General features: G+C 38.4%; 1 protein-coding gene and 1 non-coding gene across 2 annotated transcripts; one reads left to right on the top strand and one right to left on the bottom strand.

Annotated features, from left to right (window-relative positions):
• Window positions 1–875: 875 nt before the first annotated feature.
• On the top strand, window positions 876–957 carry trnal-uag. Its single transcript has one exon. It is a non-coding gene; the product is annotated as a tRNA-Leu (tRNA).
• Window positions 958–1303: 346 nt separating this feature from the next.
• LOC107089199 (probable low-specificity L-threonine aldolase 2) lies at window positions 1304–8554 on the bottom strand. Its single transcript, XM_015381851.1, has 7 exons — window positions 8221–8554; window positions 5161–5244; window positions 4987–5075; window positions 4728–4913; window positions 2484–2621; window positions 2200–2392; window positions 1304–2104 (listed from the first exon to the last, which is right to left on the bottom strand). The coding sequence occupies exons 1-7, from the start codon at window positions 8486–8488 to the stop codon at window positions 1797–1799; spliced, it is 1266 nt and encodes a 421-aa protein (XP_015237337.1). The 5' UTR covers window positions 8489–8554; the 3' UTR covers window positions 1304–1796.
• Window positions 8555–11679: the final 3125 nt, after the last annotated feature.

Here is an 11679-nt window from a genome sequence, read left to right as displayed (position 1 = left end):
TATATATATATATAAATAACAAGTTATTTGTATGTATGTTTTCTTTTCCACTATTTCTCCTCAACTTTTCCCCTTTAGACATCTTCCAGCTTTACAACCAGAAGGTTATTTTAGTTTTCTGGGATTTTGTGACCAACACAAATACTAAATTGTAATCTGAAGTTGCAGGAAAGGATTGGTATTTTAAATTTTTTGAGAATTCAAAAATGTGCAAAAGGTGTCCTCCACCCATCTAGTGCAGTTACTTTTAGACTTCTAGGTTGTGCCTCTAAAGTGGCCCCAAGCCTCATAAAGGGTGTCAACTCGTTAAGCCATTCACAGTAGCTTTATTGATTCTGAGTGAGAAGAAAGCTAACGTCAATGTGCTAATCAGACTAATCACATTTCTGAAGGGAATTCCAATTGAATTTACTCAGAGATATTGGATTACCAGGACTGAACAGAAACGCTTTACACCTTTGACTGTTCATTGGTATATGAATGAAATAAACATTATTGTTATTCATCGTATAACATTGAAATAAGAAGCTTAAGGGATAACAGTTGACAGCTTCTTTACAAGGTGGACGATAAACTCTTTCTCAGATGTGAGATATTTTTTTTACGTATCTGCATTTTACCATCGACTCAGATGCCGGGAACTAAGTGTCGAATCTGCGAGACAGAAAGGAAAATATGCAAAGCATAGCTATTTATGTGGGAACTCAATGTGTTTTGGTGATTGGCTAAATTTGCTTTTTGTTATTGGTGTTTTTTTTCAAATCAGTTCAGCAATCTATGAAAAAACAAATGTACAGTCATCTCATATCCTGATCATATGTCTACGTACCATCCAACAGAATGAATTTTCCAGCTGGGACGTAGTGTGCTGTCGTGGTAGCGTGGCCGAGTGGTCTAAGGCGCTGGATTTAGGCTCCAGTCATTTCGATGGCGTGGGTTCGAATCCCACCGCTGCCAGAACATTGTTTTTCGCTCATTAAATTACTCTCATTTTAGGAATTATGCTATTCACAGGGAAGATAAATAGCTTTAGATCTACGTAATTTAGCTTTTCGCTTACAAACTCATACTTAATAGCATAGTGCAATGGCCCCATCTAGTGGCCTTACCGGAGACAAGCTATGGTGTCTCCTTTTTATTTCGTGTGTGAAAAAAGTCAATAAGGAAAAACCAAAACAAAGTATTTTAAGCTTTTTCTTTGTACAAAAGCAAAATAATCTTTGGGAAGAGAAAAGCAAAACCTGTCTCCAGCACTATAATTTATATATAATAATTATATTATATAATATTTCCTAAACCTTAAAATTCATGTAGATGTGTCTTGAATTTCTTTAGTGCTTACACAATGATACAATAAATATTTGTTTACTGATAACATGATATACACGTGGTGTAGTGATTTTAGCAATTATTTTATGTGCAAAATAATTACAATGATTGCTTAACTTATAATAAAAACAAAGAAAGCGTGAATGTAAATTTAATTGATGGCATCCAAGGACCTTCTGCTTATATTCGTTAGACTTATGTGGGTCTCGCCAAGATCAGTCTTTAAATATTTTTATGCTACCTTCAGACAGTACGAGATAGAAGCAAAAAAAAGCATCTGCTGCTTCATTTATGATGCTTGTACACATAAAGGTCCAGTAAAGTGTGTCCAGATTCATGTGATGCTTCTGCTCCTCCTGTGTTCAATGGCAGAGAGCGGCTTTGCCATATTTGCTGTTAAAAGTGGGTAAAAAGTTGTTTTAATATGTTTTAAGTGAGAAAGTCCAAAACAACAAAAAAGTCAAGTTCTATTGGGCCTTGACTTGTTTATTCAGGCATTGAGAAGCCACAAACTGCATTTTCTTGATAGCCAGCTGGGTGTCTTCAGAGGATATTCCAAGATGCCACACAGCCCTGATGGAGTTCTCATAATGAGGGTACATGAGAACCTGTACACCCTGCCCAAGGGCAGCCTCTTCTCCATCCCCGACCTGACCCATGCGGGCACAGAACTCCTGGGTAGTCAAAGCAGAATTCTTAATACGGAAACGCAGGATGTTTGTCTCCACTGCAGACATATCCACAGAAAACAGCTGGGGCTGGCAGTCTAGCAGAGCTGGACACAAAGACAATAAAGAGTTAGTGATGAAGTACAAGAACCCAGAGATTGTAATGTTTTGTTTCTTATATAAAGGCCATTGAGGCGCTCACCTAGAGCAAATGTTTTGGCATTTTGATGATCTTCCTCAAGCCGTCCTATCATCTCCTGCAAAGACAGCTTTCCAGCTGCTGCCAGAACGCCAGCCTGCCGCATTCCCCCGCCTAATGCTTTACGGCAACGAACCGCTCTGGATATGAAGTCTTGAGGTCCGGCAAGCAAGGTACCCACAGGAGAGCCCAAACCCTGAAGCAAACGTTAAAACCCAAAACCGTCACACGGCTGCACCTCTTTTAAAAACTTGTTCCAAGTTTATTCATGATACCCTCAGACCCACCTTGGAGAGGCAGACACTGACTGTGTGCGTGTGCTGCAGGATGGAGGACGGCGGCACGCCAAGGGCCACGGCGGCGTTCATCACCCTCGCTCCATCCATGTGAACTGCCAATCCATAACAATCCGCTAAAGCTCGAACCTGAGGGTGAGGAATGACGTATCAGATATGGTCGAGCTGTTTCTGCAAAGACAAGTAGTAACCATCGCTCAAAAAAAGAGAGGATATTTATAAATTTGTCATTAGGTGTCTTCCATATAAAATAAAATAAATAAAACTTGCACCAGAGTAAATATAACCTTCATTTCTTTTAGTAATTTATATAAATAAACGTAACTTTAAACTCAGTTTACAACTCTTATTACTTACATAAAAGTAGTGGTAAAATGTACCCAATAATACCTGAATATAAGGTCCTAAATTGTGGGTTAAATCCTAAGAATTTACCATAGAATTTAATTAAATGTACAGGTAAATAATCCATTTTTTAGATCCACTTTAAAAGAACCCTGTTGGCTTGGCGCTGCTAACAACTACACCTCTATGCATTAAATGAACAGCTGTGATGTTATTGGTGTGCTCAACATGAGGAACCTTAAACATGAAGAGCATAATCCACCTGCTGAGTACGGAGGGCCAAAAGGGACAAAATTAAAGAAATATTTAATCAAATAAATAAATGTAAAAATTTACTAATTCAGTATATTATTAATTAATCAAGATCTTAATTAATTATAAAATGTAGAATTAAATAAATATACTAATAAATAAAACACTTTGAAATTATATTCTTAAACAATTTAATTATATCTCTAAAAACTACATTCATTCAATATAGAGTGAAATATATGTATGCATCTTAAAGGAGTCATCCATGGAGGATGCCACATCTTTTGAACTGTTATTTTGAGGTTAATATGATGAAATGATAGGGAACCCCTGGTCTTTAGGGAACTCCTGGTCTTTAGGGAACTCCTGGTCTTTAGGGGACCTCCTGGTCTTTAGGGGACCTCCTGGTCTTTAGGGAACCTCCTGGTCTTTAAGGAACCTCCTGGTCTTTAAGGAACCTCCTGGTCTTTAGGGAACCCCTGGTATTAAGGGAACCCCTGGTATTAAGGGAATTCCTGGTATTTGGGAAAATCCTGGTCTTTATGGAACCCCTGCTCTGTAGGGAACCCCTGGTATTAAGGGAACTCCTGGTTTTAAGGGAACCCCTGGTCTTTAGGGAACTCCTGGTCTTTAGGGAACTCCTGGTCTTAAGGAAACTTCTGGCCTTAAGGAAACTCCTGGTCTTTAGGGAACCCCTGCTCTGTAGGGAACCCCTGGTCTTTAGGGAACCCCTGGTCTTTAGGGAACCCCTGGTCTTTAGGGAACTCTTGGTCTTTAGGGAACTCTTGGGCTTAAGGGAACTCCTGGTCTTAAGGGAACTCCTGGTCTTTAGGGAACTCCTGGTCTTTAGGGAACTCCTGGTCTTTAGGGAACTCTTGGTCTAAATGACTACAGACAAACAGGTTACTCCCACCCAAATATAAAACTATTTCCACATGTCTTTGCCAACCAGCCACAGGTCATGGCTTTTCAGTCTATAAGTAACCAGAATGCAGTTATTCTATAAACAAACATTTCATCCGTGTTTAATCACACTGGCTGGCTCTTTTCTCTTTATTCATGATTATAATAAAATTTATCTATATCACAATTATGCTTTTAATATATTGCTTTTATCATATGATCCTCCACAAAAGAGCTAATCTCACGCTTTTCACATCCATACCAAACTTCTTCTCACTTGTAACGTGAAATAAATGTTCATTTAGAGTAAATGTGGAAAAAAAAATGTGGAAATGCATAAAAAAAAAAAAAGTTGCTTTAATTCTGGTTGAAAATGATATGTTTCTGTATTTTAATACACCTTTGTTAGTTACCACATTATTCCAGTTTCAGACTGCCTGCTAGTAAAAACCCTATGATCCTTATACATTATATAATTTCAGGTTGTGTAATTTCTGTGAAATTCTTTTTTTTTTTTATTCTTTGGCTAAATCAGTCCCTTATTTCTGTTCCTTATTGACAAAAAACTTTAACGGTTTCCCTGTTCTATTAAGTCACAAAGTCACTGATGTTCATTTGTTTATGACCAAAGAAGGTGCTGAAAATATTGACGAAACATAAGAAATGTTATTATAGATAAAGCATATATTACAAAATCAATTCATTCATTTAAAGAAAGAAAAAAAAAGGACACACCTCCTGCAGGAAGGAAAGTGGCAGCACTCGTCCTCCCTGGATGTTGTGTGTGTTTTCCACACATATGAGACGTGTGCGAGGGTAGTGGGGGTCTGGGTAACCATGGCGGATCTTTGATTCCAGCTGCATCAAGTCAAATGTCCCATCATGGCGAGTGGTCACAGTGGTGGCGTGGACACCAGCCAGCTGTGTCAACACAGACCCATTTAAAGTGTGTTGCGCTTCATTAGATATGCTGCTTTTCCCTAGGCTGTCTCACCTGAGCGCTCCCTCCTTGCTCGTAGATGTGCAAGTGGGACAGATCGCCCACAATCATCTCGTCACCGCGCTCCCTGCAGTGCACCATCACTAAAAAAAACAGAAAAAAAAAACATTTAGAGACATCTTTGCAAAATATTGAAGGATATCCTGCAGAAAAAGAAGCAATGCTTACCTGCAATGAGATTACTCATAGTTCCAGATGGGACAAACAGGGAGGCCTCCATCCCAAACATTTCTGCTGCCATTTTCTGAAGCTCTGCAGAAAACCGAAACGTTCAAGGAGAAAAACATTCAAGGAGTGTCTTGGTTATTGGGGGTCAAAAAGCAGATCTGTGTGTTTTATAGCCTAATGTAAAGCTCGTTTTATGTATTGCGCAGACAGTAAAAGTAAATCATTACCCCCCCGTTAGAAGAAAAAAAAGAAAGAAATCAAAATATTATATCATGATATATATTATATTTTTTCTCTATTATGATCATCTGTTCTTGCAAATATCTCTTTCACATGTTGTAGCTTTATTATAACTTTAAAAACCTCATAAAGACAGACAATCTATCTATCCATCCATCTATCCATCCAGTTTTGCAGAGAATATTGCAAATGTATTGTTATTGTAATTGCAACATATCCTGGCTTTTGCTGCAGTAAATATATATATTTAAATATACTGTATTTACATATTTGGTGATACTTTAATGCAGTAAAAAAATGCATTAAGTTACTTATTAGGGTGCATTAAGGTACTGTTTGTAATTATTGGTTGCAATAAACCTAAAGCAAAAAGAAACTAAAACTGCTGAGTTTATCGAAAGTAATTTGACTGACATTATGACTGTTTTCCTAATATAATAAAAACACAAGGAGGGCTGTAATAAGAAGCAGCTGTAGGAATTCTCAGGTAAAGATGAAAATGGGTTTTTATCTTTACCAAGCTGGTCATTGTTGAAACAGAGGAAAGAAGACCTGCAATCTAAATAAGTAATTTTTCTTAAAATAAGTACAGTGCAAGTTTTCTTGAATTGAGGAGGTAAGTGAGACATTTTGCAAATGGAAGATTTAAAAAAAAACTAATTCCATTGGCAAATTGTTTTATTTCCCTTCTCATATTAGGGGAAAATACACTTAATTAAAGTAATTTTTTACTTTTTTCTAGATCGTGTTTCGGAGTGCATGCAGAGATGAGTGAAGGGGGGACAAACTGGTGGTGGGAGGGGTGTCTTAGATAAGCAGGGACACAAACATGAATCGAATGTAAAGGAAATGGGTCACAAGAGTTGGCAAAACTAAAAGAAAATCTGTTAGATGCAGAAGGTGGAAAAGGAAAATATTAAAAAAAAAAAGATTTGAAAACTAAGCTTCTGCTTCCTTCTGCTTAACAGTTACACTCTACTTTGGGTTGTTATTTCATAAAAACTACATCAAATAAAGTGAAGTTTGTATTTTTACCCTGAAAAAAAAAAAAAGATAAAAAACTTCAAGTTGGTTGATTCTTTTGTAACACACATAGGCCTACTCCCAACCCCTACCATTTTCTTCCCTCTGAAACAGATGGTAGCAGCAGTAATACTCTCAAGTGGAATATTCAAAACATAAAAATGGTCATATATTAACAATTACTTGACAACAAAAACACTGGTTAATTATGCACATCAATATACTAAAATTAAAGATGATAAGTACAACACCCATCCATCCATCCATCCATCCATCCATCCATCCATCCATCCATCCATCCATCCATCCATCCATCCATTATCTGACTGTCAGGTTTCTATTTGTTGCTCTCTGCTGCCCTCTTATGTTCTCCTTCTTCCCTAGCTCTTTCCCTCTCTCGTTCTTTGCACACCTGCTCCCAGTTTCCTCATTAGCCCCCTTCTTTGTCTCAGTCTCCTTTAAAAAGCCCTCTCTCTTTAGTTCCCCTTTGCTGGGTCCTCGTCAAACAATGTCTTACCTTTTCTCACCCTGGCTCCTTGATGGTTTTCCCCTGATGTCTCCATGGTTCTGGTTTGTGTTTGGTATTTATGTCGGATTTTTGGATAACTGTTTTTGTTGCCTGATCTCTCATTAAACCTTCCAAGAACTCACCTCTGCCTCTCAGCTTCTCCTTTTGGGTCCAAACAAAAACCTTAAAACCAAATCCTGACACTGACACGCTTATCCCAAGTGTTCTGGTGCCTATCTCCAGCAGTCAACTGGCGAGAGGTGGGGATAAGTACAGCATTCAGGCACTTTTCAGAACTACATTTTGTGTTTTATTTATATATATATATATATATATATATATATATATATATATATATATATATATATATATATATAAATGAAAATGCAAGTCAACTAGGAGTCTTTGGTTAATTCATAAAAAATATATTAAAAACGTATTAAATATTCAATTTATGACTTTATTGATCTCACAGTGGAGAAATTTGCTTTATGTAGATATTAGTGCTTGTAAATATCAATTTTATGCAGAATGATTATTGATAAAAGTAGGTAAGTAATGACAATCGAAAAGATGTTTGCCCCAGAACTTACACCTGAAAGAATCGGATCTACTATACCTTTTATCTAGAAAGCACGGATGTTTAAATATATGCGTCTATTTGTTCGCAAAGGCTGTAGGTAAGTATAGTTTGTCTTTATTTAGAAAATATGGATGTTTTGCTCGTAATTTTCCTGTTGGAACAGTGTAGATTGACCCTGAGGTTCTCATGCCTATCTGCTTTCGGCCACCCCTCGGTGTACATTGGTTATTGCCTGGCCACCCTTATAAAAAATTTCTGGCTACGCCTCTGCCTGGAGGCATCCTAAATGTGACTGCTCATCATGGATAAACCATGCATGTAGCAATGGTGGAGAGAAAAAACTCCCTTTTAACAGGAAGTTCCCTGCTTGTTAACTAGTAGTATACCTAGATTACCTTCACTATACATGAAAGTGTATCTTTATAAACTACAGAAGACTTAAAGTTTATGACAAACAAACAGTACATTTGTAAACTAACTTGGTAATTTAATGAATAGTTAATAAACTTGTCTCAATGTATTTTGTAAATAAACACATGGGGAAATATACTTTACCATGCTTAAATATACTGTGGAACATGTGCTTAATAAAGTAACCTGTGCTTTAGTGTAGATTTTCTAAAGGCTGCTTTAAAGGATCAATCAATAAATAAATAAATGATTAGTATGTTCATTAAACCCTGGGTTGAGCATCTTCCACTCTGACCGTTCACTGTCGGATCCTCCCCCATCACATCGTCTCCGACCTCGGCCTCAGCCATCGCCTGCCGCATCGCCGCTCCAGGTTTGGTCACGGTGTCGCTGCGGAGGTCCACCACCTGGACGCGTGGAGCCCCGACCGGCCGGGGACTCACGGGTTTCCCGGTGTTGTAGTAGCCCCGCTCGGAGCTCTGACCTTGAGCCGCATATCGAGAGCAGAGAGGCTTCCTGGGAAACCAGCCCAAAACTCTACAGGACAATGCTTTCAGAAACATGATGCTTTAATCATCTTCTCTGCAGGTGTTTCTCTGGTGAACTTTGAATCGGTGGTCATGCAATCGACAATCATTGACTGGCTGAGTCAGGGGTGACAAGTCGATCATCGACCTGCACGTCCACATGCACTGAAGTAAGTTTGCCACTAGAGGGCGCCAAAATCCCAAAAATGTTAAACTAAATAATTGGTTCCACTCATTGTAGAGCAGGGGGCTTCAACGATTTCCAGGCGAAGGACCCCTAAACCAGTGGCGGTTCTAGACTAAATGTACATGGGGGCCATGAGGGGGCCAGCGTGTTTTCATGGGGGCACAGAAAAGCATGAAATAAAAAACAGGGCAAGGGATTCAAATGTATTAAGAAAGCTGCATGAAGTGAAATTTTATTATATTCATATTACATTCATATTTTAGGAATTTTACATATTTTTGACTTAAGTTAAAATTACAGTTTTCTATAGAATTTTGAATTAGAGCATATTTGTTTCGAAAAAAAAAAACATTTAGCAGATTAAAACTTGGATCCTATCTCAATACAACTGAAACTATCACCGTGTTGTTTTTAAATAATTAGTAAAACAGAATTTGTGATTTAAAAAAAAAAAAAAGAAATGGATCCAAAAGACCGTTCAGTAACCATGTCTGTTCCAGCGCAGATCATCATTAGAGTTTCTTTGAGTGTTATGTCTTCAGTACAGGGGCCATAGCAGGGGCCGGGACATGATCTACAGGGGCACTGGCCCCTGAAGCGGGAACCCCCTAATTATATTCAATTTGATTTGTACAGCGCCAATTCACAACACGTCATCTCAGGGCACTTTACATTTCAACAAGATCATACAGTCAAATTGATTCAAATTCTCATATTAGGTGTTTTGCTCATATTGGACCAATATCAATCTTTCTCAGCCTTTGTTATTTAATAAAAAAAGGAACAAACAAAAATATCCTTTTTTTTTTAGATCTTTTATTCAGAAAATTGTCTTTTCCACTAATTGTTTTCTTTATTTTTTTCTTCTTCTGGGAAATAAGGCCCCTTCCGCGGTGAGTTTCTAGGATTAGGTCAATATCTGGAGGTGAGGTTGTGGGAATGCTGCCAGAGAGAAAGGCAATGAGGGAGGTGCTCTCGATACAAAACAGCCTCTCCCGCCTCCCCCCCCTCTCTGACACCCTTTTTTCTTTCATACTAATGTTAAAGCTGCATTCACATTACAGGCACGATCACCCTCCCTTCCTCCCTCACACACATTTCCCACTCGCTTGCACGCTCTCCCTGTCAAAGCCGATTTCCATCACTCGATAAAGGTCCCAGTGTGTGTTATCAGGGCTGCCCCACACTGTAGTTAAAGTTGATATTGGCAGTAGGAGAGCCAGGTTTTATGATCCATAACAAGTCATCATTAGAAGTCATTAGCAAACATCAGCTATTGTAAATTGGCCACAGTTGGCCTCCAGAGGCCCACAAGAGCTGTGAACAAGGGAGAGATAAAGATGCATCACTATACAAGCCAGAGCAGGGATGGAAGTGTGAGACGAGGAAAAAAGAGCAGGGGACTGACATGTCCTGAGTAAAGTTTTTGAAGGATTGATGTTGATGTTGGACTTTGTGTTCTACATTATTTTTTTTTTTTTTTGGTTCTCTCAGACTCACAGCATTCCGCCTCCCTAGAAAGGCAGAGTGGTGTTTTGGAGAAAATATTGAATTAGAAAACAAAACACATAAAAAAGAAAAAAAAAATGAGCAGAGAGGGAGAAATGAAGGAGAGGGAGAAATATTGACTCCTTCTGGGAAGGAGCGAGTCGGCAACGCCTTTCCAATAACCATAAACCCACTGGGCTGAAAATAGATGAGCAGAATGAATAAACCAATGTGTTCATCTCACATGAGCTCTTCCCTTTCACAGACAGAGGAGTATGGAGGTGACACCGTCCCCTCCTTGCCTTCTTTTCTCTTTTTCCCTGAGGCCATCATTTCTTCACCGGGACAAATGATTACCGTAACAAAGCAGGTGTTTATGGGGAAGCATTCTCGCAAATTGCTTTGTTCTTTTTTAATAGCTTGCACACACAAAAAACTCTCTTTCCCATTTAGGAGAAAGGTGTCAACAAACATTGCCTGAAAAAAAAAAAAGGGTGACATCTGTTTCACATCCCCCCTCCTTCCCTTCATATATCACAGGACTTTGCACACTTGTACAGCTATTATCTTTAAGGACATTTAGTGACAGCATTAAAGATCATTTTCTAGAATACAACAAAACTGACCATATCTTAAAAGAGAAAAAGTGCTTAATTTTTGTTTTCATTTGGCTCACAATAATCCCTCTTATTTGAAAGGATGAAAAAGAAGATGTGAAAAACTGAAAGAGAAAGGCTTAAACTGCTCAAGAGGTAGGGGTTAGTGGTCAGTGGGTTGCTGGTTTTAGCCCCATGTCGGTTCCTATCCATCTATGTTGTCCTTGGGTAAGACACTCCACTCGCCTTGTCTAAGTCATTGCAGCTGTGAATACAATGTAGATTACCACCATCAGCATGTGAATTACTGACTTTTTTTATTTTTAACAAAACATTTAATAAACAATGATTCAACAATAAACAATTAAAAAACTCATGTCAACAAAACACTATTATAATTATTATTATTACAATAGCAGCTTGTTATATGTTAGTTCTCCCAAGTCAGAAATGGTGCACAAACTCTATTAAAACCCAGTTGTAAAAAACCCTTCAAATGCCAATGGCTCTGTGGAAGCAGAACTCCAGCCTCAACCTGGCCTTGATGTTAGACTTTCACAGAGCCACCGCATCAAGCTGAGGTCCTCCCTGCAGTTTGTCCCTTTGAGTCAGGTAATAATAATAATAATAATAATAATAATAATACATTTTATTTAAAAAGGTGCGTTTCTGGACACTCAAGGTCACCGTACAAAAGCATAAAAAGTGTCAGAAAAAATACAAATAAAAACATTTAAAAATACAGAGGCTTTGACAGTGAAGAGAATAAGCAATCTTGAACAGATAGGTTTTGAGTTGCATTTTAAAATGGATGATTGAGTTCGTGTTTCTAAGTTGGGGTGGTAGAGAGCTCCAGTGGGCAGAGCGGCTGAATGCTCTGCTCCCCATGGTGGTGAGACGGGCGGAAGGGACAGACAGGTGCAAAGCAGATGAGGATCTAAGAGCACGGGAGGGGG

This window comes from Cyprinodon variegatus, unplaced genomic scaffold (genome assembly GCF_000732505.1).
Source record: "Cyprinodon variegatus isolate N-32 unplaced genomic scaffold, C_variegatus-1.0 Scaffold12, whole genome shotgun sequence".
Classification (NCBI taxonomy): Eukaryota; Metazoa; Chordata; class Actinopteri; order Cyprinodontiformes; family Cyprinodontidae; genus Cyprinodon; species Cyprinodon variegatus.
Note: the sequence above shows the minus strand (reverse complement) of the source record. Positions and strands in the feature narration are given on the sequence as shown.

Excerpts from the sequence above, each read along its gene's own strand:
- LOC107089199 (XM_015381851.1), bottom strand. The coding sequence starts at position 8,488 with ATGTTTCTGAAAGCATTGTCCTGTAGAGTTTTGGGCTGGTTTCCCAGG. Across the intron at positions 5,245-8,220 it reads GGAGGATCCGACAGTGAACG|AGCTTCAGAAAATGGCAGCA; the intron begins GTCAGAGTGGAA and ends GGTTTTCTGCAG. Across the intron at positions 2,622-4,727 it reads CACTTTCCTTCCTGCAGGAG|GTTCGAGCTTTAGCGGATTG; the intron begins GTGTGTCCTTTT and ends CCTCACCCTCAG.